This window comes from Chroicocephalus ridibundus, chromosome 4, assembly GCF_963924245.1.
Source record: "Chroicocephalus ridibundus chromosome 4, bChrRid1.1, whole genome shotgun sequence".
Lineage (NCBI taxonomy): Eukaryota > Metazoa > Chordata > Aves > Charadriiformes > Laridae > Chroicocephalus > Chroicocephalus ridibundus.
In genome coordinates this window covers 28,924,818-28,950,966 of record NC_086287.1, presented here as the reverse complement: position 1 = coordinate 28,950,966, position 26,149 = coordinate 28,924,818, and the positions used below count along the sequence as shown (strand labels likewise).

The window sequence follows — 26,149 nt, the reverse complement described above, 5'->3', positions numbered from 1 at the left end:
TTCCTGAATCTATGGAGGCTGATCTGCAGCACTGGGTTTTTTTTTTAATTATTTATTTTATTTTTTAAAAAAATTTTGGCCATTGTTAATATTTGCTGCTTTAGCTTATTTGAAACATTAGACAAGATCAAAATGAAAATACTCACTTTATTATAGAAAAAAGATTCTTCAATATGATAATGGGAAACTGTTGGAAGAATAATATAATCTAGATCAGAAATGTGAAAGATATTAAGCTCCTCTTCTGACCCTTGCTTGTGATTTCTTAAAGGTACTATACAATAGGTCTTTGTCTGTCGGATGCTATTCATTAGAAACAAATTCTATCCTGTAACTTTCTTTCTTCCTATCTGTATTTGGAGATTTTGTATTTCCTATTTAAATTATAAAATAGATTAACAAAACCAAACCCCTCATCTCTCATATCCAGTGCTTTTGGATATCATTCTGTGTTGTGGCCTTGCTTTCAATCTTAAATTTAGTCAGATATGAATTTCTCTGAATAAAGTAAGACTTTATTCAGAGATCAATAGAGAATAGAGATCAATTCTTTCAAACTTCTGTGTCTCTGCTGTCAAGAAGGCAAGTGTATCGCAGTCATAAACTTACCCTGTAATGCTTAAAAATTTAAAATAAAGTATTTTGGTATTATGCAATAATTTGTCTTTTGGTCTATTAGCAGTGTATTGAACTAAGTATAACAGTACATATATGTGCTGTTAGGTTTTCTAACACAAGGCTATGTTTATTGATATGGGTGTGACAGACCACATGTTCTTTTCTCCCCTATTTCTTGATGTTAGATAATAAATAGAAATACATCAAGTTGGCTCTTCTGCCTCCGTGAGAGCTTTTTGGGATTTACTATCCCATTGTGTTCTTTACTCAGCATGTTCCTTTCAACATGTGACCTTTTTGATGTCCCCAACAGTTTAAAAATTGTGGCAAAACTTCTGAATCATTCTATCATGAGAGATATTAGCTGTGTATTATCTTGCCTTTTGCAGACTCCAGAGAATGTGAGGAAAGATGTTTGAAAACAGGGATGTTTGAAGCGTGCAGTGCAGTACACACAGGTCTCCTGTCATACTGTCAATGTCAGAAAAAGTATTCTGAATTCCCTCACTACTAGTGGAAAAACAGGAATCTTACCAAGCAGGAGAACTGAACCCATTTTGATACAACTCAATCTGAAAACTAACTTTATTCTTGTAGATTCACACCAGTTACCACCTTTCCTGTTGAACCCCATTAGCCTGCCTTTCTTGTTTTTTGGTTTGTGGGGTCTTTTTTGGGGTGTTTTGTTTTGGGTTTTTTTTTGGTGAGGGTTTTTCTGGTTTTGGTTGAGTGGGTTGGTTTGTTTGTGGGGTTTTTTGTATATGTTTTCCATTACCACAATTTCTGAAGCTGCAAGCTCTTCTTTATGGAGATGTTGGTATCTGCTTTGGTCCGGGTGCTATACAGGCAAAGTAACAATTGATTTGCTGCCAAGTATTTGCCTCTATAAAGGGAAGAATATGGTTTCATCAGGTGCACAGGAGGACTGGTGACATTTTCTAATGAAGCCACTCTACTGAGCACAGTTGTACTGGGGGTGCCCCAGCAATTCACCAAGGCAACATCCTGGCGAGCTAATTATAGCAGTTGAAATGTTTCAGCGCATGGCACAGTAACAAGCGTTAGCACCCATCTGGGTGGGCTGGCTGCAGCTAAGCCTTATACTCTTGCTGGTGTTCTCTCCCTCATTCTGAATCCCTTGCCTGTGTTTAATCCTGCTGTAGTTTAAACACCTGTCTCTCTGGAATGTGTGAAATGTCCCTACTACCCATGCTAAGCTATTTGCTCACCTGCTTTGCTTAGAAAGACAGCTTTCAAATAAACAATGACACAGTATTAGAGAGGAAAGCATATCACATTAATAGAGCAGGGGTGAGGTGCTAATTCATGAGGCTAAATAATTCTTGGTATCAAGATGATGAGGAGAGAAAATTGGATGACGTAATCTTCATTTCACACATTGGATGTGTTAGCAAAGTTGTGATCACAGTTGCTGACAAGCTAAGAATTGTATATATCCTATTTCATTTACCACGTTGGCCTCTGTGTTTGCCTCATTTGCCATTCTTGCTTCTTTTCAGACAATAAACTCTTTGTGGACAGAAACTGTCATTGTTAGGTATTTGTATAGTGCCTGGCACAATCAGAACTAAACCTAATTTGAAGCTTTCTGTGACTGCAATGAAAATGCTTTAGATTTTAACTAAATTCTACGGAAGACAACAACATTTAAGGGTGAGGTAGAGGCACCACAATGATGCCTAATGCTGTTTTCCATATAAGAATAAGATGAGTAGCACTGCCTATTACTAAGCTTGCCCAATAAGGCCCACTGTAAGATCTTGTTTTAAATTGCTTGTAATGTTCTGAAACTGTTTTCTGTGTTTAATGTTCAGTTTTCAGAACACTTCAGGCAAGGTGAAGTGTTCCAGCCAAAACCAAGGCTGGATAGAAAAAAAAATACCCTATGTGTTTTAATATCTACAGAACTTTTCTTTTAAATCTGTGGATCTCCCATGCTTTGGAATAGCAATTTGCAATTTAAAATTTTATCCAAGCTTGATTGCACAGTACTTATCTGAAAAGCTTCAGGGGAAATATACTCAGCAGCACCTGCCAGAGCTTTTCAGCTTCCTGAAGGTTCCCTCCACACTAAGGATGCTAAACTAAATTTCTCTGTGTTTGCACCTCTAGAGTACTGAGGCTTGAGACCCCATTCTCCTGTGTTCTCCGTGTCCTGGTCCGTGTTGGGTTAGGAGCCTGTCTGACTTGAATGTGGAATGAATGGGAATGCTGCCAAGGTGTGGAGAAGAGCTAGGACAAGGAAGTCGTGAGATTTAGACCTAGACATAATTTTGGAGAGGACACCGAGAAGCATTTGAGTGAAAGGAGAGAGGCTGAAAGAATGGCAACGTGGTAAATGTGGTCTAGTGAGGAGCCCACATTCTGGGACTGGGTGAACATAGAGGTTGACAAAAGCAGCAGGCTGAGGAGGGGAATAAAACTAGAACCACTTGAATATAAGACATGTGAGCAACTGGAAGAGGAACTAAGAACAAAAGTGTGAGAGGACAGATGGAATAACTACTCCCATGGAAAGTTCCAGGCCTTAAATGGTGTGGCTCGGGCCAGAAATGGTGGGGATGCCAGGGCTGGAAGTCTGTAAGAATGAAACTGGACTGAGCAGAATAAGGAGACCGACACCAGAAATGTGGAAGCTGGTGACTGACTCACTGACTAGGTGAGAATAATGACACACAGACAAGGAGCAAGAAATGGGAGAGGACAGAGCTGAGAACTTGAGGCGGGAATTAAGATTTCTGAATTTACAGAATGCTCAGATGCCTTGTACTACTAAACCACAGGAGTGGCAACCTACTGTGCTGCCAGTTGCAATGTTAGCTCATGTTCCTGAGTTCAGTCAGAGGATATGAAGTCTGCAGTCCTGCACAAGTCTATCGTAGGTATGATTACAATGTATTGCAATTAAGCTGGTATGTACTTGTTTGAGTAATTGCGCACAAATTTTGGTGAAAGAGCATAGTTAAGATCTCAAAGCTGGGAATTCACAAGCTATGTATTTAGGCACTCTTCAGTAAACCAGCAGATAGTGTCTGCTTGCAGATTTTGATCTTTCAAGAAGATCAACACAAGAAGAATTTCCAGAGAAAGAAACAATGGAATACACTTTATATACTTAAAAACACATAGTTTCTTTAGAGCTTGATGTAACAAACATACACCTAATATGATTTTAGGCTATCATTAACTAGTGCGTTTACTTGTGTGAACAGTTTGGAAGTGGTTGGGTAAGAGGTTTCTTTTGTGTGTGTTAGTTTGGTTTGGAATTTTATATCTAAGATACTTACACCGTTGGGTTTTGCCTGTATGTATGATTAGAGAGGGGTAGAGAGAGAACAGATGCGTATGGCTGGCTTAGTGATACAGCTCATGATGACTGGGCAGACACTCTGGTCTCTGCCCAGTGTAATAAGAGCTTCTAGCTTTTGATTAATGCATATAGAGTTAACTTACACACAGCAGGAACATGATGTTGCTTTCTTACCTTGCAAATTTTGCCCCGTCTTTGTCTCTTTCCTTCTTTGTGAATGGAAGGGTTGTAGTTTTAATGCTGGTACTCGAATTCATCTCAAGCATTCTGGCTGTTGGCGTCCAGCACTGCTTTATGCAACTAGTACGGTTTCTCTGCCTCTGAAGACTTCCTTTCTCTAGCAGTCTTACGTCTCTTAGTACATAGAATCATAGGGTTGGAAGGGACCTCTGGAGATCATCTAGTCCAACCCCCCTGCCAGAGCAGGGTCACCTACAGCAGGTTGCACAGGAACGCGTCCAGGCAGGTTTTGAATGTCTCCAGAGATGGAGACTCCACCACCTCTCTGGGCAGCCTGTGCCAGTGCTCTGCCACCCTCAAAGCAAAGAAGTTCCTCCTCACGTTTAGGTGGAACTTCCTATGCTCAAGTTTGTGCCCATTACCTCTTGTCCTGTTGCTGGGCACCACTGAAAAGAGCCTGGCCCCATCCTCCTGACACCCACCCTTTAAGTATTTATAAGCGTTGATAAGGTCACCCCTCAGCTGTCTTTTTTCCAGACTGAAGAGACCCAAATCCCTCAGTCTTTCTTCATAAGAGAGGTGTTCGAGTCCCCTAGTCATCTTGGTAGCCCTTTGCTGCACCCTCTCCAGCAGTTCCCTGTCCTTCTTGAACTGGGGAGCCCAAAACTAGACACAGTACTCCAGGTGCGGCCTCACCAAGGCAGAGTAGAGGGGGAGGATGATCTCCTTCAACCTGCTGGCCACACTCTTCTTGATGCAGCCCAGGATGCCATTGGCGTTTTTGGCCACGAGGGCACATTGCTGGCTCATGGTCATCCTGTTGTCCACCAGGACTCCCAGGTCTCTTTCAGCTGAGCTGCTCTCCAGCAGGTCAGCCCCCAACCTGTACTGGTGCATGGGGTTATTCCTCCCCAGGTGCAGCACCCTACACTTGCCCTTGTTGAACTTCATAAGGTTCCTCTTTGCCCAACTCTCCAGCCTGTCCAGGTCTCTCTGTATGGCGGCACAGCCTTCCGGTGTGTCAGCCACTCCCCCCGGCTTTGTGTCATCAGCAAACTTGCTGAGGGTGCACTCTGTCCCCTCATCCAGGTCATTGATGAATATATTGAAGAGGACTGGACCCAGTACTGACCCCTGGGGAACACCACTCGTCACTGACCTCCAACTAGACTCTGTGCCCCTAATCACTACCCTCTGAGCTCTGTAAATACTCTATCCAGTTTACTTAGTGACACTTTTGCACATTTCTTGGCTTTTAATTGTTTCTGATGTCCTTTTTTTTTTTTTGCCACTTTAGTTAACAAACCTGAACTTGGCAAGTGGAGCTATAAGCAAAGGCAATGCAGCTGCCCCACAGAGCTACCCGTCGCCACTCGACAAAAGAGGGTCCTTGTGGGCTGTTCAGCCAGATACTCGTATAGCTGACAAAAGATCTGTCTCTTCAGCAGTCAGGTAAGTTAAAGTTGCTGCTAAAGTTCCTGCTCCAGCTATTTGAAGAAGAATGCGATGCACTCGGGAGCTCATTTGTGATTTTGTTTGGCTTCTTGCTCAGAAGATAACATCTAAGGGCCTAGTACTGGTTCTTCTCAGGACTGTCCTAGAAACTAGGCCTATGAAAATAGAGCTATATTCCCAGAGCTGGCAGGTTCATGGTGAAATAATGGCATGGATGAACACATAGAATGAAAGGGAAATGTCTGTTTCTCTTTGATCATTTTTCATCCCTGCATCTGTAAATTGAGGTGTGCTGGTGTTGAGACATTTATGCAGAATGTAAACTTAAACCTGATGTTGCAGAAATCTCTGCTAAGGCCTCATCTTCATGCTTTTCCCTTGAATATCAAGTTCAGATTGTTCAAAGATAGAGCAGCATCTTGCTGTGTTCATAAAAGTTTCTTTTTCAGATGGCTTCTTCATGCTCTTTATTTATTTTGGACATTGGAATTTATATTTATGGGTGATATACTCATGGGACTCGGGGCAAAGGACTGATTCTGCAATAAAACCATTCTTCCTGGGATTGAAAGAGCAGAAAGATTTACCCCAAGGATTCTGGATCTTGGCAGCTAAGAGCAACGCAAGCTTGCTCCAGTAGACTAGGCTGAATACAGGCCCAGAACTGCTGCAGATCTGAGTTCTTCCGTTGCCACTTCAGTAAATATTATTTATTCCTTTGTCTAAGTCTTTGTCTTTTAAAATAGACTAATGAGGCAGAGCTTCTCTGACACACGAGTTTAGGACTGGAAAGCACTGTATACATGAAAATATTGATTCTTTTCACTGGTGCTTGAATGCTACTGGAAAAGGGAGGGAGGTGAGAGAGGCAGACATACAGTGCAAAAGGCATGTGACCTGAGTGTTCGTCCTTTCCGAAATGGGCTCTTCAATAGGAGGATTGGAATGGGATTTGGAAAGCTCAAGTAAAATTGTTCTTATTTCATCAGTCACTGCTTTCAATCCTGCCTAAAGAAGAGGAATGTGAGAAATGAATTCCTGGCCTGTTTCAGTTCCAGCACAATGTTTGCCTCTGGGGTTTAGAGTTATTGAGAGAGGTGGTGGTGATTCTGCTCTTGGAGCCCAGCCAGGCGAGCTATTACCTAATCCAAATAAAGAACCTATCCAACAGGTGTAAACTGCCTTCCCCTCCCACATAGCTTGAGAGAGCAGCAGAGTGCAGGCTGTCCTAGAGCTTCCGTTCCTTTCTCAACTCTGCGTGCACCTCTGCCTGGACTTACAGACATAGCTGGAAAAGGATTACTCATCGTCAAAATCTCTTGTTGGAGAACTCTGCAGAAGACACTGTAATTAACACATTGCTCTGAAATAATTTCAGTTCTGTGGTACCTGTAGAGCTGAGAATCCACTGTTTAATGCCCAGAACTCCACGCTGAACGATTTCCAGGGCTGCGTCTCATTTAGCACTGTATGCATAGTTTACCGTCTTTAGAAATTCTATTCTATTTTGTACAGCAATCCAAAAGTACTTCAGAATTGTCCAGCCACAGCTGGTATAAAATTCCACCTTCAAAACTTTTATGAGCCATTTGGTCTTTCAGTACTTCACTTGCTCTGTTTTTATCCTCAGAGCAAGAGACAGAAAGGTGCCTTAAGACCCTCTATTGAATTACCATATCTTCATGGTTGCTTGTATCGAACGTCCAGAATACTGGGAGTTAAAAGTTTTATGTAAATCTGTAAATTAAAAAGAGGGATTCTTGAGGCAGTGCTGGATTACTTGGGCTGTGATATTTCATTTAATGAGAGAATTCTGAAAGAAATATAAAGCTTGCGATATATGGAGATGGCTATCTTGTATTGTAAATGTCTGTCTTGCTACTTGATCTGTTACGTTGGAGCCAGCAGTTCATAGAGGGTCATCTGATGGGTGTCAGCCTGTGCTTAGTGCTGGATGGCTGTTTGAAGAAAAGCTTCCTGTTTTGTTCCATTAAGGTTCTGGTCTATCAGTTGTAGAATTCAGCAAGGATGGAAATATTTTTGTAAATGGGTCTCTTATCTGGCTTGTACTTGGCTCCAGTTCAAACATCTGGCTCTGAAACTCGGTCCTTACAGTTTTTGTATGGCTCTGTGGTAATTCTAAGCAATTTCAGTGCTGCTGGGGTTTGTTTGAAAACTTTGTTTTGATGCTTGCAATCTATAGGATTCAGGCTATTCTTACTGAAAAGCTTCCTTCTCTTTAATTTCCACTCACCCAGTGCTGAATTATCTAAGTGTTTCTCAAAATAAGTTCTCCTTTCTTTAGTTGAATTCTTTTGGCTCTATGAGATGAAGTGCCGAATCAGTAGTCTGCTCACCAAAAGGCAAAGGAGATCTTGCGCTTGTAATACAGAGACAGAGAACAGTTCTGGATATGTTAAAATGTTATTTTATAAGTCTGCACTGCTGTGCATTTTGAGATTATTTCTTTTTGTCACTTTATCTATAACTGTTGGCGCTGTTCCCACTCAAATGGTGGCTTAGGCTTTCACTGTGCCCCAGACAAAGAAGCCTGCAGGGCTACACAAGAGGTGGGATGTACCAAGTTGTACATGGGCTTACTTCTGATTACTGGAAACTGGCTGCCAGCCTCTGTCACATTGGCTGCAGTCCTGCCTTTGTTGCCCTCTGTAGCTCATTGTGGCTATGCCAAATCTGCTCTCTCCTTCTTTAACCCTAGCCCTGTCTCTGTGCCCTCTTCCAGTTCTATCTCAGCTTCTCACACTGTCCATCGGGCAGAATTGTCACCCTTTAACGTTCTGCTGTAAAGGCACTAAATGTGGTTACATGTTTTGTAGTAGAAGTATTTAAGATTCCCGTATATAATTTTTATTGCAATTTCAGTAATGTAATCTAAGGACAACTAATATGAAAGTGATTCCTCATTATCCAGTGAAGCTAATTTCCGGTCACTGAAGCCAAGACCTTACTAGAACTGCTCTTGAAAAAGCATTCTCTCGAAAGCATTCTCAGTTGCATAATAAAGGTGAAAAATCAGGTTTTTGGGAGAACGAAGCTTGTTGATTCAGAACCGAAACTAACTTTTGAGTACCTGTTGGCAAATAGTTGCATAATCCCTAGTGGTGGGGATGGCAGACATTCCTAGAAGCTTCTAGCACTGTAATCTGCAGCTGCTGTGTCACTTCTTTTTTGAAAAAGACAGTGGATTTCCCCTAAAAGAATAACTTGGGCTCTACGGGTCATTTAATCTCCAAGACCTGGACCAAAGCTCGTGAGAAAGAATTCTTCCTAACTGGTGCAGATTTCTGTGTTTTCAGTGGGCACATTGCATTCAACAGCAGCCATCCTTGCTCAGGATCATCTTTTAAAAATCATATGGGCAGTCAATTGGCAAGAATTCACCAGTGAAATCGTCAGTGTTTTCTCAGACCTGTTTCATTTGCTTCTTGTTCTTTCATAACATCTTTCTCAAACCTGAAGACAAGACCAACCTAGCTCTTCTAAAATATTCAGTGTATTTCCCTTGGATCTTCTGACAGATTTGTCTAACTTGGTTAGTGGAGGCAGGCAAGCAAGCTTTCCTGTCATCAGTCAGAGGGTAGAATGGCAGTCCAAATTATACCAGACAGCCTGGGAGGGCTACTGCAGTTAGAAACGACGGATTCTCCTCTCTTCATTGCTTGACGTGCCCAAAATACAACTTAGCTCATAAATTCAGCCAAGGTGCTCAGGTTCACTGGGAAATGATGTTTTGTTGGCAGGCTGTCTAATCTGGGTTAAATTGTATAAAACAAGACTTTCAATTTTCTGACCTAAGGGTTTCTGAGTTTAATTTGCTCTGGTGTCATTCTCAGTGGTAGTAACAGTGGCAGCTGCTCCGGGCTTCACAGGCTGTGTGCACATACCTGCTGTATGTCCAGGTTCCCAAAGAGGCTCTGTGTTGTGCATTTTCATTTTCATTTTTTCCTTGCCTGGAAGTATTGAATGGGGTGGGAAACTAAAGATGATGGCCAGACGTTTGGCATCTCAGGCTTTCAAGAACCCCAAACGGTATGCCTCATGTCTAGCGATTCTGTAAATACCTGATACGCGGTAAGCCTCCAGCTTTTTGAAGGAATCAGACTTCATGCCCATTCACAGCGTAGTTAGAGCAGCATTCACGTAGTAGGTGCTTCTGGGTCACATTGCATATATTTACTGCTCACGTACAAATCAACTGCACAGTATGGATGCAGGAAATCCAGTACCACTTAAAACATTAGCTTCCTGTGCCTGTTCTAATAGCAAATATATATTAATTTGTATCCCAAAAATTCCACACGGAAAAATGATTGGCACTCCACTCTTGCACTCTTTTTTGAGAGTTTTTTCTTTAAGTGGCTTCTCAATTTCCACTGAAAGGTAGACTTTTGCTAGAAAGACCCCAGACAACTATCACAGGCTAATTGTGGTTCACTGGTCTTGATCCTTTGTGTCAAAGGGGCAACTTGCTGCATTTGACATGAAGGGAAGGTGGAAGTGGCTTCATCATTTCCTCAGGTTTTATTTTAAATTTTGGAGATGTGCGATGTAAAATAAGAAATCAGGCTTGGACCCTGACTAGACAGGCTCTGAAGGGCTAGGAGAAGAGTGATACTAGAATAGCCAAGAGATGTGCTAATGTGTAAGGTGATTCTCACCCTCTCATAGAGGGTGAGCAGTTGATGGGACAGTCTTGCTTTTTTGCAACTCGTTCACTAGGCCATGGCAGGAGCAGCATGGACGTTGCAGTAGGGGCGGAGGGAAAGAGATGACTACATATGGGCTTGCAACTAGAAGTAAGGAAGAGAGAATAAGAGTAAATTATTTTGTTACTTATGTGTTGCATTGTAGTTCTGCATCTTAAGGGTTGATAGTGGTTTTATTCTCTTCCAAATCATTTGTTTCAAGCTCCCTGCAGCCTCTTGCAAGGTAGAGGCTGCCTGACTGCTGTCCTGTGCCGCGCTTGCCAAGTGGTTGGAGCCTATTTGTTTGCACAACATCTAGGTGCAAGCTAACTTGGAGATTGTGCTGCACTGATGCAGCTGGAAGAAATGAAGGGAGAAAGCAAGCAGGGACTGAGCAGGCACAATAGGCCTTCAGTTCCGTTTGAGTAAACTGCGTTGACCTTAACACCTCCCTAGCTAAGCAGCGCGGAAGTGCCAGAGCGGCAGCAAACCAACAGCGCTGAGTCCAGCCCTGTGCTAACATAGCCACGTGTCTGTTCCTTGCTCCTCATGCCGCTTGTCCTCTTCTCTTTTTTTCTTTACCTTAGTGCCTAAATTAGTTCAATTTCTTTATTTGAAGCGGAGGAGTAATTGAGAGTGGGTACAGTGATTTTTTTATTTTTTTTTTTTTCCCCCCAAGATTGATCCCCTGTCTGCATCTCCTCAGCAGCTCTGTCATGCGGATTCTGCCTGCGGTCCTTGAGAAGCAGCATTTCTGAGCGCCCTGAATTTGGGGTTTGGTCTATTATTACCTTCTGCTCAGATGAGGTTTGAGGAGGGCGGGCGAAAAATAAAGTACTGCCTGAATAGCTGTATGTTCTTGCAACGCATCCTGTCTCTAGTTTGTGCATGTTCTTCCTCTACCTGTGCGTATTTGTGCCAGTAACAGCTTTCCCCTGCCCTGGCAACCTCTTACCTTTTTTTTTTTTTTTTTTTTTTAAAACACATCTCCCAGGGTCACCGGTGACAACTTGTTAACTGTGGAAGTGAATTGGCTGTCTTAAACTTCAGAAATACATGGCTTGCTTTGGATTATTTTTTTTTTTTCTATATATATTTTGGTCACACTAAAGAAACTTGTGATGGCAGGTCCAATTACTCTCCATCCTGCTCGGAAATCGCCCTGAGCCTCAGCACCATGGGCTGGCACAGTCTTGAAGGATCCCTGCTTCCCACAGCTAGGCCTTGGCTCTGTCTGTCTGGAGCCTCCGGGAGAGGAAAGGCGGAAAGCTCGTGACTTGCCCAGACAGTCTGAGGCCTGGCCCTGCAGCCTCGGCTCCCCAGACGCTGTTGAGTCGGACTTGGCTGGCAGCCGCCGCGCTGTTACTTTTCCGAGGTAATAAGTGAGATTAATCGCAGGACCCTTTCCAGAGGCGAAGGGGGTTTGGGCTGCGTGCAGGGAGACCGTAGGAGCCAGTGCCGGGGCTGTGAGCTGGAGGCGAGCGCTGGGGCCTCGCAGCAGGGCAGAGTGGGGCACCAGCGGACTTGTGCTCAGCTACTTCTGGGAGGCTTTGCTGGAGCTGCAGCCTGGGCCCTGGCTCTAGCTGAGCACAGGGGGCACAATGTCTGTGTTACCTGTGTCTGCTAGCCTTGGGCAATTATGTGTGTGGTTTTTTTTTTTTTTTTTGCAAAAAGCTCTCCAAATTTGAAGGGGGCAGGTTTTTCTTTGACCGCATGACTTCCTTTCAGAGAAGATATGAGGGTCTTTCCCATTACTCCCAGCAAGCAGCCCATGATGGTAGGTGGAGGGGAGTGACAAGGCTTTCATACCTTTCCCCAAACCAATACCACATAATGGTTTTGGGTTTTCTCATTTCACCTGCTTCCACAAACTGACCTTACCCTAGTGTAAACATAAGATTTACCATTGTGGACTGGGCTGCCAGTCTGTCTGGTTCTCCCTTCCCATGCTTCAGAGCAACGACCACCACCATCTTTAGAAGAAGCACAGAGAACGTTCTGATGGGCAGCGTGAGATTCCCTGTCTTGTGGGGGAAGCTTGCTTTTACCCTCCACCTTTTAACAGCAGGCTTGTAGTTCTCACGATACTTTCTGTTCCACATAGTCTAATGCGGATGTTGTCATTAATCATATATTTTTACTTTCTGGAAAAAATGCAGTCTCATTAAGCTGTGGCAGTGAGTTCCACAGGTGAATTACATATTATGCAAAAGTTCCTTTTTTAAATCTTTTTTGCCCAAATTTGACAAAAGTCTCTGCACCCTTATTACATGAAGGCAAATAGAAATGCTTGATTTATTTTCTGCACTATTTATTCTCTATGTTTCTATCATCTCCCTTCTTATTTGTCTCTCCTAAACTAAACAGTCCCATTCTTTTCAAGTTCTAAATGGAAATCTTCCCAGCCCTCTAATAATTGTCTGGCTGTCTTTATAGAGATGACAAGAAATGAAAACAGTACATCAAGTAGGAGTAAAACATTGGTTTTATGTAAGTAACACTGTTGTATCTTTATTTTCTAACTCATAACTTACTTATACTAATATCTTGCTGGCTTCTGACCATGCTAAACACAGATATTTTTTTTTAATGTGCTCTTGCGTTTCTCTGGTTATTGCAGTGAATGTAAAACTGAGCAAGATATAGGCAGTTCATGTTGATACAATTATTTTCTTTTTTTTTCTTTTTTCTCCTTCCTCACCCGTGAACTCTCCTCTTCCCGGTTTCAGCTGCCACCAGCTGAAAGGATTTTGTTGGCTGTGATGGAAGTCACATGCTGGTTTCTGTTCTAATAAGCATCTTATTCAATATGGAACAAGTTGAAAACTTTTAGTGTCTTGCGCTACTTGACTCAAACTTCCCCCAGCCATCCCTGATCTTGGATCTCTTTGAAATATCCTGTGTAGGTTCTAGATATTTCATGTTGCAAAGTGACCAGCAGATCTCCCTTTCCTCTGCATTTATTTAAACCTCCTACTCACCATTAAAATAGCTTTCCAGTGTTGTATTCAGAGGGTTAATGTGGCTGTAGCTCTCACTTCGGTACCTCTCATGGTGGAGGTGGAATCTACTGCTTACAGCCTTCTAGGAATGAGGGGACCCCCGAAGTTATAGTCTCATGCTCTGTGGGAGCAGCTCTGGCCACAGCAGCCTTTCTCTCTAGAGGAGTTCTGAAAGGGTTACAAGGGAGCCTTGGCTGTTTCTTTGAGCTATTTGGAAAGGACGGGCCTCAGACAGCTTGGCAGGAACCTGGGGCCCTGTTTTTTCCAGCCCAGCCCTTCCTTCTGCACGGAGCTGTCAGGGAATCCCACGAATGTCTGGTTTCTTCCCTTTCCTAAATTTTTTAGTAATATTTTTCTCCATTCCTGGCTCTTTCCCACACAGGGACCTCGAGTTTTGTCCACTGATTGGTGTTGCAGGTAGCAAGGTAGAAATTAAAGCTGTGCTACCATGCCATAGCTGTTGAACTAGTTCACAGTTGTGCAGCTGAGAAGGGCATTGGGAGGTTTCCCAGAAGAGCGTCCTTTCTGGCATTGATCTTAGGGCAGGTCCATCTGGCGTAAGAACAGAGGGATTGAATTGGGCTCATCTTTGAACTGTGCTATTCCTGTGGGTCACAGTGAGGCACTTGGAAATCTCAGAGTTGCATGTTCTGTATCCTCCCTACCACACAACAGAATGCTGCTTTATAAAAATGGAAATCCCCTTTGTAAGCCAGGCTTATGAAGGACAAGACAGGTTAGCAACCTTTCCTTCATTTGCCTCATGCTCTCTGGGGCTGTCCTGAAGTTGAACTCATTGTGAATATTTTGGAGACTTCCAGGTCTGCCCTATACCTTTTCACTTCAAAAAAATGGGGGTGCTAGAGGGTGGTGTTAGAAAAGAAGTTTGGTTACTGGTGAGAACAAAGGTCTTGAACAGCTGTGTTGAAGACATTGGTGTTGCACATCTGAGAGAAATTCAGTTAGGATCCGTAAGCCTATCAGATGTTGGGAGCAGAGGGAGTGATCTGATATCCATGTGGAAAGCCTTTCCAGAAGGCAGCCCTCATGTGGGGCAGTCCCTGGACAACTCTCTAAAGTCAGCAGCCAAAGGACCTGGAGTCAAGCTCAGATGAGGCAAGGGTTTCAATGACCAAGTATGAATGCCAGAGCAGGAGGTAACAAAAAGGGCCAAAGGGTTTTCCTTCCTGCTAGGCTTTGTTTTGGGGCTACCTTCCGTTGTACAGTGAAGTTTCCACCACTGATGCACGTTCACATTTTCCATCCAGCCCGAGGTCATGCTTTAGCTTGGCTTGCTCAGGTTGAGCATGGCACTCTTTTAGGTGCTTTATCCTGTGACATAAGTGGGAATTCCTTGCCAAAAGCACAAAGAAACCCTATCCTAAAGGAAAGTCCTATCCCTGAAGGTGTTAGTCCGCCTTTCCTATGAAGATCCTGCTTTGTCACCTAATTTTCGCCACCTTTCAGACTGGGGGAGTTTTGTAGCAGACACAAGAGTTTGTGAATTGTATGCTGTTGGCTCCATGAGTTATTCCATGAGCCTGTTATTCTCCAGGGGTGCTCTGGGCTGCAGGTATCAAGCAGCAGCTGCTTGAGAGCCGTGCAGGGCTCCAGTGTTTAACAAAAAAACTCCTTTGAAAAAGGGGGAGGAGGAAAAAAGCGTTTAAAAAAAAAAAAAATAAAAAAATTAGGAACTATTTCAGTTTCCCTAGGCATGTGGTGACAGCTTTGCTTGGTGATCCTGTTCATAGGTTTTTGAAGCGCAAGTATATCTTGTTTAGGGAATAGTGTGAATTCTAATAAACGAGTTACACTTGTGGTTAGTAGTACTTTCTTAGTCTTTACTCAACACTGTATAATATCAGCCAGTGAGTAGTTTGACCAAAATGCTCTGGGTAAGAGGACTTGGTTGGTAATGAGGAAGAAAGCATTTTGGTGGCTCAAGAAAGCTGGTTATTGGATTGTCCAGAACCAGTGCCAATTACAAAGATTTTTTTAAGTGCACTATTAAAGGTAGGCTCTGCAGTGTCAGAATGGAAACGCTGATGCATCCAGAGTCCTTTATCACAAGCAGTTATTTCTAGGGTTTCATTCTGTAACAATAGTTGAAAGATGGGTATCTCTTTTTTTTTTTTTTTTTTTTTAAAAAAAGAGGGGGGAGGGCAAAAAACGTAGGGAGTGCTTAAAGATACCACAGTTTCCACTCTCCTGTTGCACTCACTGAACTCTTATTAACATTTCTCATCCAATTACTGGCCACAGCGAACCAGGTAGGGAGAGGCCAAGGCAGCCTGGCTGATCCAAGTCTACTGAAAACTGGCCCTGAACAACAACCTTTTGTAAAAGGAATTTCAAAGTGAGAAAGCCTTATCAAAGACACTATTTATGTTCCAGCTGCTGGTATCCATGGTGTTGCACGGCTTGAATTTCAGATTGCATCTGGCGCAGTCCACTGCCCTTTCTATCTTTCTGCTAACTGGCACGTGGGGCTTGCCTGAAAAGTTAGTCTAAAAAGATTGTTATCTGGCAGCGTTGCACATGCTACTTGGCAGCTGTCTGTCAGGAATGCTTTGGAGCACCCTTTGGAGCAAAAGGGCTGTGGCTTATGTGGTCTTAACCTTTTGTATGCATAAAGAATTCTTTATTTGCTTGATACTGAAAAAAAAAATTATAATCTTCTCTGTGAAGAATTCAGCCAAGTTGGGCTGTGAATGTCTTCAGTGTTGAAAGCTGAGTTTTCTTCAAAATTCAGCTCAAAACTTTGTTTGGTAGACTACGTGAAGAAGAGGAGGAAACCTCAAGTTTGGACCATCTGTTTCTTTTTGGATATTGGGATAAAGATGCTGATGAGTAAAGAGGTGTCAGCTTCTCTTCACTTAGCATTTTGAAAATCTGCAGATGCTGAGACTTGAAATTGAGTAAGTTTAAGAATTTTGTTTCTTGCTGCTGATGACTGAATATAGATCCGCAGTGAGGTAACAGTCATACCAACAAAGGCTTGGCACTGCTAGAAACTGTTTGAGCTTCCAGATCTGCATCTCTTTTTACAACTGATTTAGCACTTTCAGGGATTTTTCTTCTCTGAGAATTTAGCCACGGAGCAGCATAACTGGACTAATATTCTTTATATTAGTCAGAAGCTCAGGTTTGACACCAATGTTGGTCTTTTATGGTACTGATGAATAAGTATCTAAGATTAATGGCTTCTATCACTTATAAACAATAAATCTGAATTTCAAATGAGAACTTTCCAGTAGCCATTAAAACCAACATACTGCTTACAGTGCAGTGACTTCTGCTTCCCATGGCTGTTTCCTCAAACTGTGGTGTTAGAAAAAACTTGAAATGACTTGTTAGAAAGAGTGTTCTCTTTAAAATATTTCTGATCTTGTTCCACTAGAAGACACTTGGGTGTAAGATTCTTTGACAGTCTCATGATGCTAAAGATTTTGGCTTCTCTGTAAATATCTTTGGTGGATGATAATTTGAACAGCAGCTAAAGGCTTTTCAACTCAGGCAGTCAACACGGCAAAGAGAACAGAATCTCATCTGTTGTGAAGAAATCAACAAGGAAAACAGTGTGTGTGGAAGATCTAAGCACAGGCTCATGAAACTCTGAGACCCCCCAAAAGTAATTCTTCATAGACTTTGCTGTTCTTAAGATGAGGTGCATTGATAAACACATCTTTCTAATGAAGAACTGCATATAATATCTCCAGAATATTCTCCAAGAGAGTGAGATTTTGGTTCCTATTGACAGTGAGCCCCCTAGCCTTCTGGTTTCAAAATTCCTTACCAAAAATAAATAAATCAAGAAAGTTTAGAGCTTATCCCTTATGAACAGTTCCAGCAAAGGCTGCCTATTAAGATTTTTTTGGAACAGTTGCCTTTCTTAGAGTTTGGTTTTGACTACTGAGAACTTGCTAATCTTTCTTCAAATTCGAAAACCCTCAAAAAGGAGCTGTGTTTTAATGTGGAATTAATTTCATTAAAAATCCACAGGAACATTAACTGTTATCTATTAAAGTTCACATATATTTTAATTTTTTTTAAATTTATATAAATAAACATATATAATAAATTTTAAAAATATTTATTAAATAAAATAACTTAGATACCAGTAAAATAATTTTGAAGGCCCAGTTTTAATAATTGGATTATTCTGGTATATTTCAAGAAACTTCAATCCATTTTTAGTTACTTAAATATTTTGTCCTTCTGTTCAGGACATTGTTTGTGTAGCTGATTTTGGTGTTTTCTAAGGTCAGAGTCATGTTTTCATTTGTTTCTGAAATGCCACTTCCCTGCTGCTGATGCTAACCCAAATGATTTAAATACAAAAGTATGTTCTACTATCTGTGTAATCAGACTGAAAGTTATGCACTTATTTCTAGGTTGTTTTGAGGCATAGGGGACAGAATATGATTTATGTAGTGCAGTGGTTTTCTTTATTGGTATTTTCTGAACAGAATAAATTCTTTGTGAACATATTATGACCTCTAAAACACTGCAGAACCTGAACGTAGCCATTAGGCTTGTGTTGCCGAGGAGCGTTTTTATGAAAGGAGAGAGAACTGTGGTGCTTGGTAACTTCTTGTTTGCGTGTCTCAGTCTGAAATCATCAAAATTCCTGATATCATGTAACTTCATCGATTGTGAATTGTTCTGCTTGTTGCTACAGAATGCATGGTTGGTTGCATCTTGTTTATCAATGTCTCACTCTGGTGTTCATGGTATATCTTGTTAGGTAGCAAAGCTAGGTAGAAACTACTCTTGTTGCTTACTTTCAGTTTTTTTCTAATGTCTGTTATTTGCCTTTATGCAAGAGCTTGCTTACTGTCTTATACTCCAGGTAGTCTCTAGAGAGCCATAAACACAGTATACAGCATGGAAGGTTAACCTCTTTGCAAATGTTACCATGTTCAGCTCAAGCCATCTGGAGGCCATGTTTGGACTCTTATTTGTCTTGACTACAGACTCATTTTCTGTGAAATGTTATCAGTTGTGGCCTTTGTGAGAAAAGTCTATTTAGAACGCTTGCTGAAACATCACAAAAGGCATCGAGTATAAAGAAGCGGCATATAATGGAGATTTCTTGATTGGATACTGGATGCTGTTGTTATTGTCCTCTCTTGCTGTGCCTTATCTATGCTAGGAGGGCAGTCTTGAAAGGACATTATTCCACTAAGTGTCTGGGATATTTTCGTCTGTCCTTATAAGGGTTTAGCATCTGCAGCTGCATCTTTGATGTGCTCATGCTTAGCATTACATGCAATCACTTGGTGAAATTCCTGAGGTAGTGATTCCATGGTTCCCATCTGTGTTCCTGAGCCTGGGAGCTTCTGACTAATTATACAATTTTCTCTGTACGCTGTAGGAAACTATTCCATTTTGGCTCTAGAAAAAGGGATTGGGTTGGCCTGGAATATAGTACTGCATAACTTTTTTTCATCTTTAACCACAAATTCCTCTGAAAGCTATTGCACTTCCTCTGAAGATACCTGCTCTTGGCTTTCGGTTTCTAGGGTCATTAGAAATATTCAACACCCATGTACAGTCCAGAAGACCTAGCAATTGAAAGGTCTACCCAAAATCAGTTATTAAGGAATCAAGCAATGTTGCATCCCTAAGGGAACAGCACCATCCCTAGATTCCTATTCCTCTCAAACCCTGAGGTGAAAAGATGGATGCAGTTGGGATGGCCGCTAGAGCTGGGACAACTGCATCATAGTCTTCTGTCCACACTGGAGGCAGAAACATCACAAATTTGGGTGCCTGTTCAAATGGACAGAATCTAAAAGCTTGTTTCTAGGTGCTGCAAATAAAACCAGTGCTTACAGTCTCTGCCTCCTAGCCTGCAGTTGTAGGCAGAGGCAGAAATCTCATGTAAAGGATTTCAAGCTCTAGGTGATCTAAGTAAGTTTTGTGCAACTTGAGCATCTTTTGCAGACAGGGTCTGACAGAGAGGGATCTTTCAACAGATCCTAGACAAGTCTGAGAACTGCCTTTTAGAGTGTGCCAGCTCTTTGTACTATACAATATAATTATCTGAACATCCTTTTACTCATCTTCCTCTAATGACAGACTTTGTCTGTCATCAGATTTAGTGGTTTCCTGGAGAAAGATAGCATCGACCCAGTTTACTGAGGTAAGCCTGTGCCTCTTCTATAGTTTCAGAGGTGTAATCACAAATTCCCTGTTCTCTGTGCTTAATTGTGGTCTGTCAGCTGGCCTGCTTGCTCAGCAGTGCGTCGCTGCCTGCTGGGGAAAGAGGGAGACAACTGAGTGATTTGGGGCTCTCCCACAATTTTCCACTTCACCACCTGCTTTGGAAGTTGCTGTAGAACTGCCAAACATGCTGAAGTGGTTAAGTGTACCAGCTCCTAAAGAAGCTGAAGGGGAGGAGTGGTTCTTGCCTGATGGGTTTTCAAAGGGAGCTGAGACTTTGAAGTCCTGTTTTAGCAGCTGCCAGGTATGCTGCCTCAGCCCTGTGTAGCACTTCTGCCCCCAGCCTTCGTGCATTGCATTCTTTATAGTGCCAGGATGGAGAGAGGGAAATAAAAGAAAATTAATTAAACCAAGAATGTGGGCATTAGCAATAGTGTTGCTTTATTATATTTTACCCTTTAAGTTATAGTGCCTTGTGCCACGTGTCAGTGAAGCACCTTGCACTTGCTTGGGTCTATTAGAGTAATAAATTTATTTCACTTTGGTTTTCTTTGCCTTTCTGATTACTGCTTCCTTACCTCTCTTCTGCTTTATGTCCCTTCACAAAATAATCATAGCAGTTTTAATCTTTTGTTCTGTAATGGCCACATAAAATAAGCAGAGATTTACATCCACGATGCCCCAGAACTCCTTGCTGAGACTAGAGGGACCAGATCATCTTTCCAATAAGAAAAGAGAGAGACAGAGAAATTTGGCTAAACCAAGGCTTCATATAAAGCTTCTGTTAAAGCGGGAACAGACACCACTCACTGCTATATCTGCTAGAAGCAATTAGCTGTGAGCTTCCCTTTTACTCACTTAACTCTTCTCTGCCAGAAACAAGATGCTGTAACTCAGTTTATTCCACTAAATATTGAACCTTTATGATAATGTGAACTCCTCTGTGTTGTTTTTTTCTTGTTGAAACATTGGGTTACTGGAAATGCTGCAGGCTGAGCTCTGTTTTCAGGCAAAGAGGTAGATCGATCCCAATAGGAGGTATGAATTTATGGAATAACGTTAGGAGTGGAATGGGGACTGTATTCTGTATAGCTTAAAACAAAAGACCAGCAAAGAGGCCAAAACTGTCTTAAACTGGAAAGGTCTCTCCTGGCAAGGCAACGCGCTTCTGTGGTATTAATCCTTGGAGGACAAAGTGCCAAAATATGGGGAGATTCTTGCTCTGCAGTACTTGAAGAGCTTGCTTTTCCAGGTGAGGCTTTATAAAAATAAAAATCTTTCCACTCTTTTCTTGCAGTTCTTCATAATTCAGTCCTGCTATGTCATCACCAGTTTCTGGAGGCAACAGAGGAGGGCAGATGATTAGGAAGGAGGTGCACTGGTGTGTTTGTTCCAGTGCTGGCTATATATTTTTCTAAAATATTTTCTCTTTATGTATTAAAAATTGATAACCTGTAATTCAAAATTGAACCTGCCATTCTGTTCTGAAGTTATTTTTAGGCTGCATTTTAGCTATCAAGAAAATACAGCAAATTTGTTTGAAAAATACCTTGTGGATTTTTATGTCAAAATTCTTTTCTGAAAAGAAGTTTTCTGCAAGTAGGGTATCTCTGGAGGATTCTTAGAAGGGACATTACAGACCTGGAAAACTTTGGACAGTTTTAGATTAAGAGCATTGATAAGAACTTGTGCTGCCTTGGTTGAAACAAGGACTTCCAGAAAGTACCTTGCATTAGGTACTTTCCATTAGGTACCACCCAACTCTAAGGAGGCTGCATGACCAGTGGAGTGAGGGGAAAAACAGCACTTACCTTTTTACAGCACAAATACAGCCTTGTGTGGCCATCCTGAGGCTTGCAGGGATTCCAGAACAGATTTCCAGAAAAGCTAGCTGTAAAATAGCTAGCACCACACCCCTGGGATCACTTTGGTGCCAATGTGCCATGCTGCTCTTTCAGATGGCTGAAAGTCTGTATGTCGTGGTTTGTGTGTAGTATCTATCTGTGATCTCTATCTCTGTATCAGTAGCCTTTTTTTTTTTCCTGCAATGTGTGTGATAGGATGGTCTCATCTATGCAGCACACTCAGTTACTCGGTCAATGCCTGCAATAGGTAATAACTCACGCTAGTATTCTCTCTTTGTGGATCTGAGTGTATTTCACCACCACCCCCAATTATATTTTATGTAATCATTTTGTTACAGACTTTAGAAAGCGTGTGCTGACACAGCCACCTCTTCCTGTTCTTTCTCTAACCCTTTGCTAAATGTTCAGGGAGCCACAGCAGGTGAGTTATCTTTGTACAGGAAGTGGAGGTAAAAAAACTTTCTCCCTTAACTCCAGCATAAGAGAACTGCAAAAGGAACTTGAGGAGGAAAAATGTTCTGTTTAACAGGTGGGAGATCACTCTCAAATTTCTTGTCATACCTTGTTACCTTATCTAAATCCACTTGAGGGACAAGGGGAGCAGAAACTACACGTGGAATCAAGTTTATAACATGGGGAAGATATGAATGCTCGAGATACCTCTTTGGCTAGCATATAGATGCCATTTGGCTTAAGGGACTGTGTAAGTCTATTTTCTTTTTACTGGGAAACTCCTTTAGCTTCATTACATTGGAGCTAGGTTGATGAATTTCAGTTGTTTAAGGGAAAAGGTCTCTTGAGGACCTTTACTCTGCCCTTGTATCAATGCTTGGGGAATTATCCAAAAACAAGAGACTGTTAACCACAAGCATACAGCCTCACAGCAAGGACCCAGAGAAGTGACCTTTAGTTCTTGTTTTGTATTTCTTCTTATTTTACTGTATTTCAGCAGCTAGATGTTATGCAGCTTTAGTTGCATTCCGGAATGGTAGCAGCAGATGCATCTTGTTGGTACTATGCTGCTAATCTACCTTTTACCTGGAGCATCTCTCCTAATATGAATGTGGCCCAGTCATAGCTTTCAGGTAACACTGTCCACAATCTCTGATTAGGTGAATTTGTACATCTTTTCTCTGGAAGTGCAGAACAGATTCTGGCCTCCTTTTTAGTTATATAGATTGTAAATGTAGAAGTGTTGCTTCATTTGTGAAGATCTGTTTTCTGGCTGTAATTCTTGGCCTCGAAATTTACAGCCATGATGTCAGGGAACTGCATACTTCATGCTTCATCCCCATAGACAGACCATCTAAGCTGTCAGATTTATCATGTCTTCTCTAAGAGGTGCTCTTCAGAGGGTCTTCATCTACCACATAACAAGATGATAGGTGTACTGGATGTCAAGCAAAGTTGATTGCTTTCATGCACTTCAGTGTAAATTTGTAGAATCTAGAGGCTTGTCATGTTCTTTAGAGGCTTATAGACTTGATATTTAATATTTAGACAACAAAACACCCAAAGTTTGGAGCATATGATATCTCTACTCCATGGTCACGTGGCACAACTAAAAAAGTCGCTTGGGCGTCAAGCCCATACCCCAGGTATGAGACTTGCACAGCACAACCCTGGAGGAACCCTTAAGACCCTGTAGTGTAATGCAGTGCCATCCTGTGCCATGTCTTTTAGGAGGCTGACGGTGGCAGGGGCATTCAGGTCTGGGCAGGGGCAGAGTGCTTTGAGTACTCTTCCCCCATCTCATGAATCCTAACCCTACAAAACTCAACAGCCTGGGCTTTGTTTGTTTGTTTATTCTTCTCAAGTGCTCTAGATTTCACCAGTTTAGCCCAATTGTAACTTTTCACTTCCCTCTTGAGACTTGAACAAGGGGCCTGAGCTGCTTTCTTCATTCCCCATTCTCTTACTCAGTGGGACCTTGCAGCTGCTGCTTGAGCGCATATAGCAAAGAGCACCACACTCTGGGAAAGCCTACGCAGGAGGAAACTTAATGGAAAATATTAAGGAGAAAAAAATGTGTTTGATGGACTTTTAATATAAAAAGGGGAAGAAAAAAAGAAAAGGGGGAGGGGGAGATTTATTCACTGTAATAGGAACCAAATGTTGGCTGGGACAGCAGCTGCACTCTCACTCTTTCCCTGTAAACTGTGTGATCGGCTTTTCAAAGGAGGCGTTACAGGGTGCAGGGCTAACTTACTGGTGCTGACTTAACCCTTGCCTCTCTGGAGAGAGGTAGGGAACATGCATTTCCAGGAGAGATTAGTGACTTTAATTACAGACCCAGCCATAAGCATGTTCTAGACAGATAGCGGTGCCCATTTACTGTTTTCATCCTCATGTGCCACTGCCGCTATCCACTCATAAAATGCAAAATCTGCTTGGATAAAGCACTAAAAAAATTAATTAAATAAATAGAGAGAGAGAGCTAGGAATAAATAGAGCCCATCAGTCTTTTCCAGTTTGGTTTTCAATAAACTTGCCTACATTGGCAGAGGAAAAGTAGAAGAATGTCAGTATAAGTCATATTTTGTGTTGATCCACTTGATCTGTGCTAGGATTTTACAGTGGAACCTCTGCAGCAAGGAATACCTTTCCCATCTCTGTAAGTGGTGCAGTATTGCGTCTAAGTTTCTGGTACTTTGAATTCTGTGGATGTGTATATTCACCCCAGAAACTCTGCCTGCACAAGAGATCAAATTTAAGGTGGCACTTAACACATTGTTTAAGTCTGAATGACTCATCTTTAATCAAAGCAGAGCTAGACAGTACGGTGAGCTAACTTCACTCAGAGTCTACCTGCTCTGTCTGAACTTCATTAATTAATACTTTACAATTGGGGGAAGGGGGGTGAACAACACAACACAGTTTTGGCAATTGCATGTCAGATTTAAGCATGTAAACTTCCACAAGACTTCCTTATGAGAGCAAAATGATACCAGGTTTCTGTGGTAGTCTTATTGTATATATGTCTTGCTGTTAAAATATTTTTGCAGGCTTGGACTGTGTTTGCAGGTGTGGAAGTATGTGCAGGAAACATGAAGCCAGAACCACCTTCCACTCCATAAAGCTCACCCCAGGTTTGCACTAAGAGTAGAAAGGCTATGTGACTTTGTTAAGCTAGATCACGTGGAGGAGATATGCTCAGTTGACTTCATTGCTTCTCCAGTGACCTGGTGAGCCACAATAGGATGAAGGCATTGAACTTTACAGCCAGCTGGCTGTTAGTTTCCTTCTTGATTTAGCCTTTCTACTAGTGAATTTCAAAGCTGCTATGTGTAAAGAGAAGGGAAAAATACAGTGTTGTTTACATGCCAAGTATTCCCCAGATCAGAGAGGCTGACAGTATTTTGCAACTGGCATAGAGCCAAGGATGCTACTAGTGGCCCAACAAAAATTGGCTCCACTGAAGGGTAAATATTTAATTTTATTTGCTAAGAGTGGCAAGTTTAGTGGTCCTGAAAGTAAGAGGTTGATAATGCCAGCAAAATCCAGGAATAGCTGAGGTAGAATACGCCTTGCCTGCAGAGGTTTTCCAGTGCTCCATAATCTCACCCTGCCCTACCCTGCTAGACAAGGCTCTTTTGATGTACCTTATTTCTAACCTGCTTTGGAGGTTATAGGGAGACCCAGGACCTAAAATGCACTTAATTCCTGATCTGCAGCAGAACTGAGTAGGCACTACACTGCCTTTGTTATAAGAGAATATTTTTGCTCCAAAACTCAGGTTTCTCAATGCCAAGGAAATAACAGGAGTAATTTTCAGAAGCCAGGGAGCAGGATATAAATTATACAGCAGCATATACTAGAAAACAAGGAAGCCCATGAACTTTGATAGTACTTGTAGAATAAAGTGAAGGAGCAAGAAGGCAGTGGGCTTTCGCTGTGTAGCTATTGTGCATGTGCAGCTGGAATAATGTGCTCGGTTTTGACCACTTGCCTAGCCTCAAATGCTGATAAAGTGGAATAAGTTCAGAGAAAAGCAATATACGATCAAAGGCGAGAAGGGACTGAGTTGAGGAAAAAGATGAAGGGAGTTAAGCGTGCCAAGGCTGGCTAAGCTCGAAGGAGGCATAGCTCTAATAGTGAAGGTTTAGACCTGAAGTAAGAGGAAGGTCATGCAATAAAACAGAGAAAATATAAATTTAATTGGAGATTTCAGGGAAAATTCTTGACACTGTATGTGTACCTGCCTGTGGAGTTGTGCAGCTGAGTGTGCGACCCATGGACTCATCCAGCCACTGAAACATGTGCTAATCCTGCACCACAAGGAGATGAGTTGGATGCTTTTGCTTACATCTTTGTTTTTGAATAAAATTCTTGTAACAACATCAACTCTCTCAGTTGAAAAGGGGAATTGTGAGAATAGCAGAGGGGGACTCCTGACATTTGCTAGTAATTATGCACATTAAAATGTCCTGGGTTGCTTGAATTGTGCCTCTGGTAGCTATTACAGTTAACCTGTGAATGGATCTGGAAATTATAGTTAAATCCACAGAACTTTTTGTGTTCTTTGTGTAAACCAACTCAGTCCCAAGGCTTTTCACATGGACCTTGTACGTTTTCTGTTGTCTCACAGCACAAAGATACTGATAGTAAGAGCCTCTTGTGTAGGTAAAAGTAGCTTGAGCTGCTGGGAAAGGGGAGCTGGAGAATGAAGGCTGAAACTATTACAAGATGCCTGCATCTGTGCCTCATCACTAAGAAGGGAAAGTTTGATTAATGGTCTGGGACAGAAACTCTCCTACATCTCTGCAACACCTTCACCATGGGAGACTGTATTTGCTGCTTTGAACTGGATTTGAAACCAAAATG

The 26,149-nt window shown here is 42.0% G+C and overlaps 1 protein-coding gene across 3 annotated transcripts in view; it reads left to right on the top strand.

The window, feature by feature from the left end:
- TTLL5 (tubulin tyrosine ligase like 5) overlaps positions 1-26,149 on the top strand; it is a 141,365-nt gene that overhangs the window by 79,965 nt on the left and 35,251 nt on the right. For all 3 annotated transcript variants that reach the window (XM_063333497.1, XM_063333498.1, XM_063333496.1), the window contains exon 30: positions 5,427-5,581. In XM_063333497.1, coding sequence (XP_063189567.1) covers positions 5,427-5,581 — 155 coding nt within the window. The remainder of the gene's footprint in view (positions 1-5,426; positions 5,582-26,149) is intronic.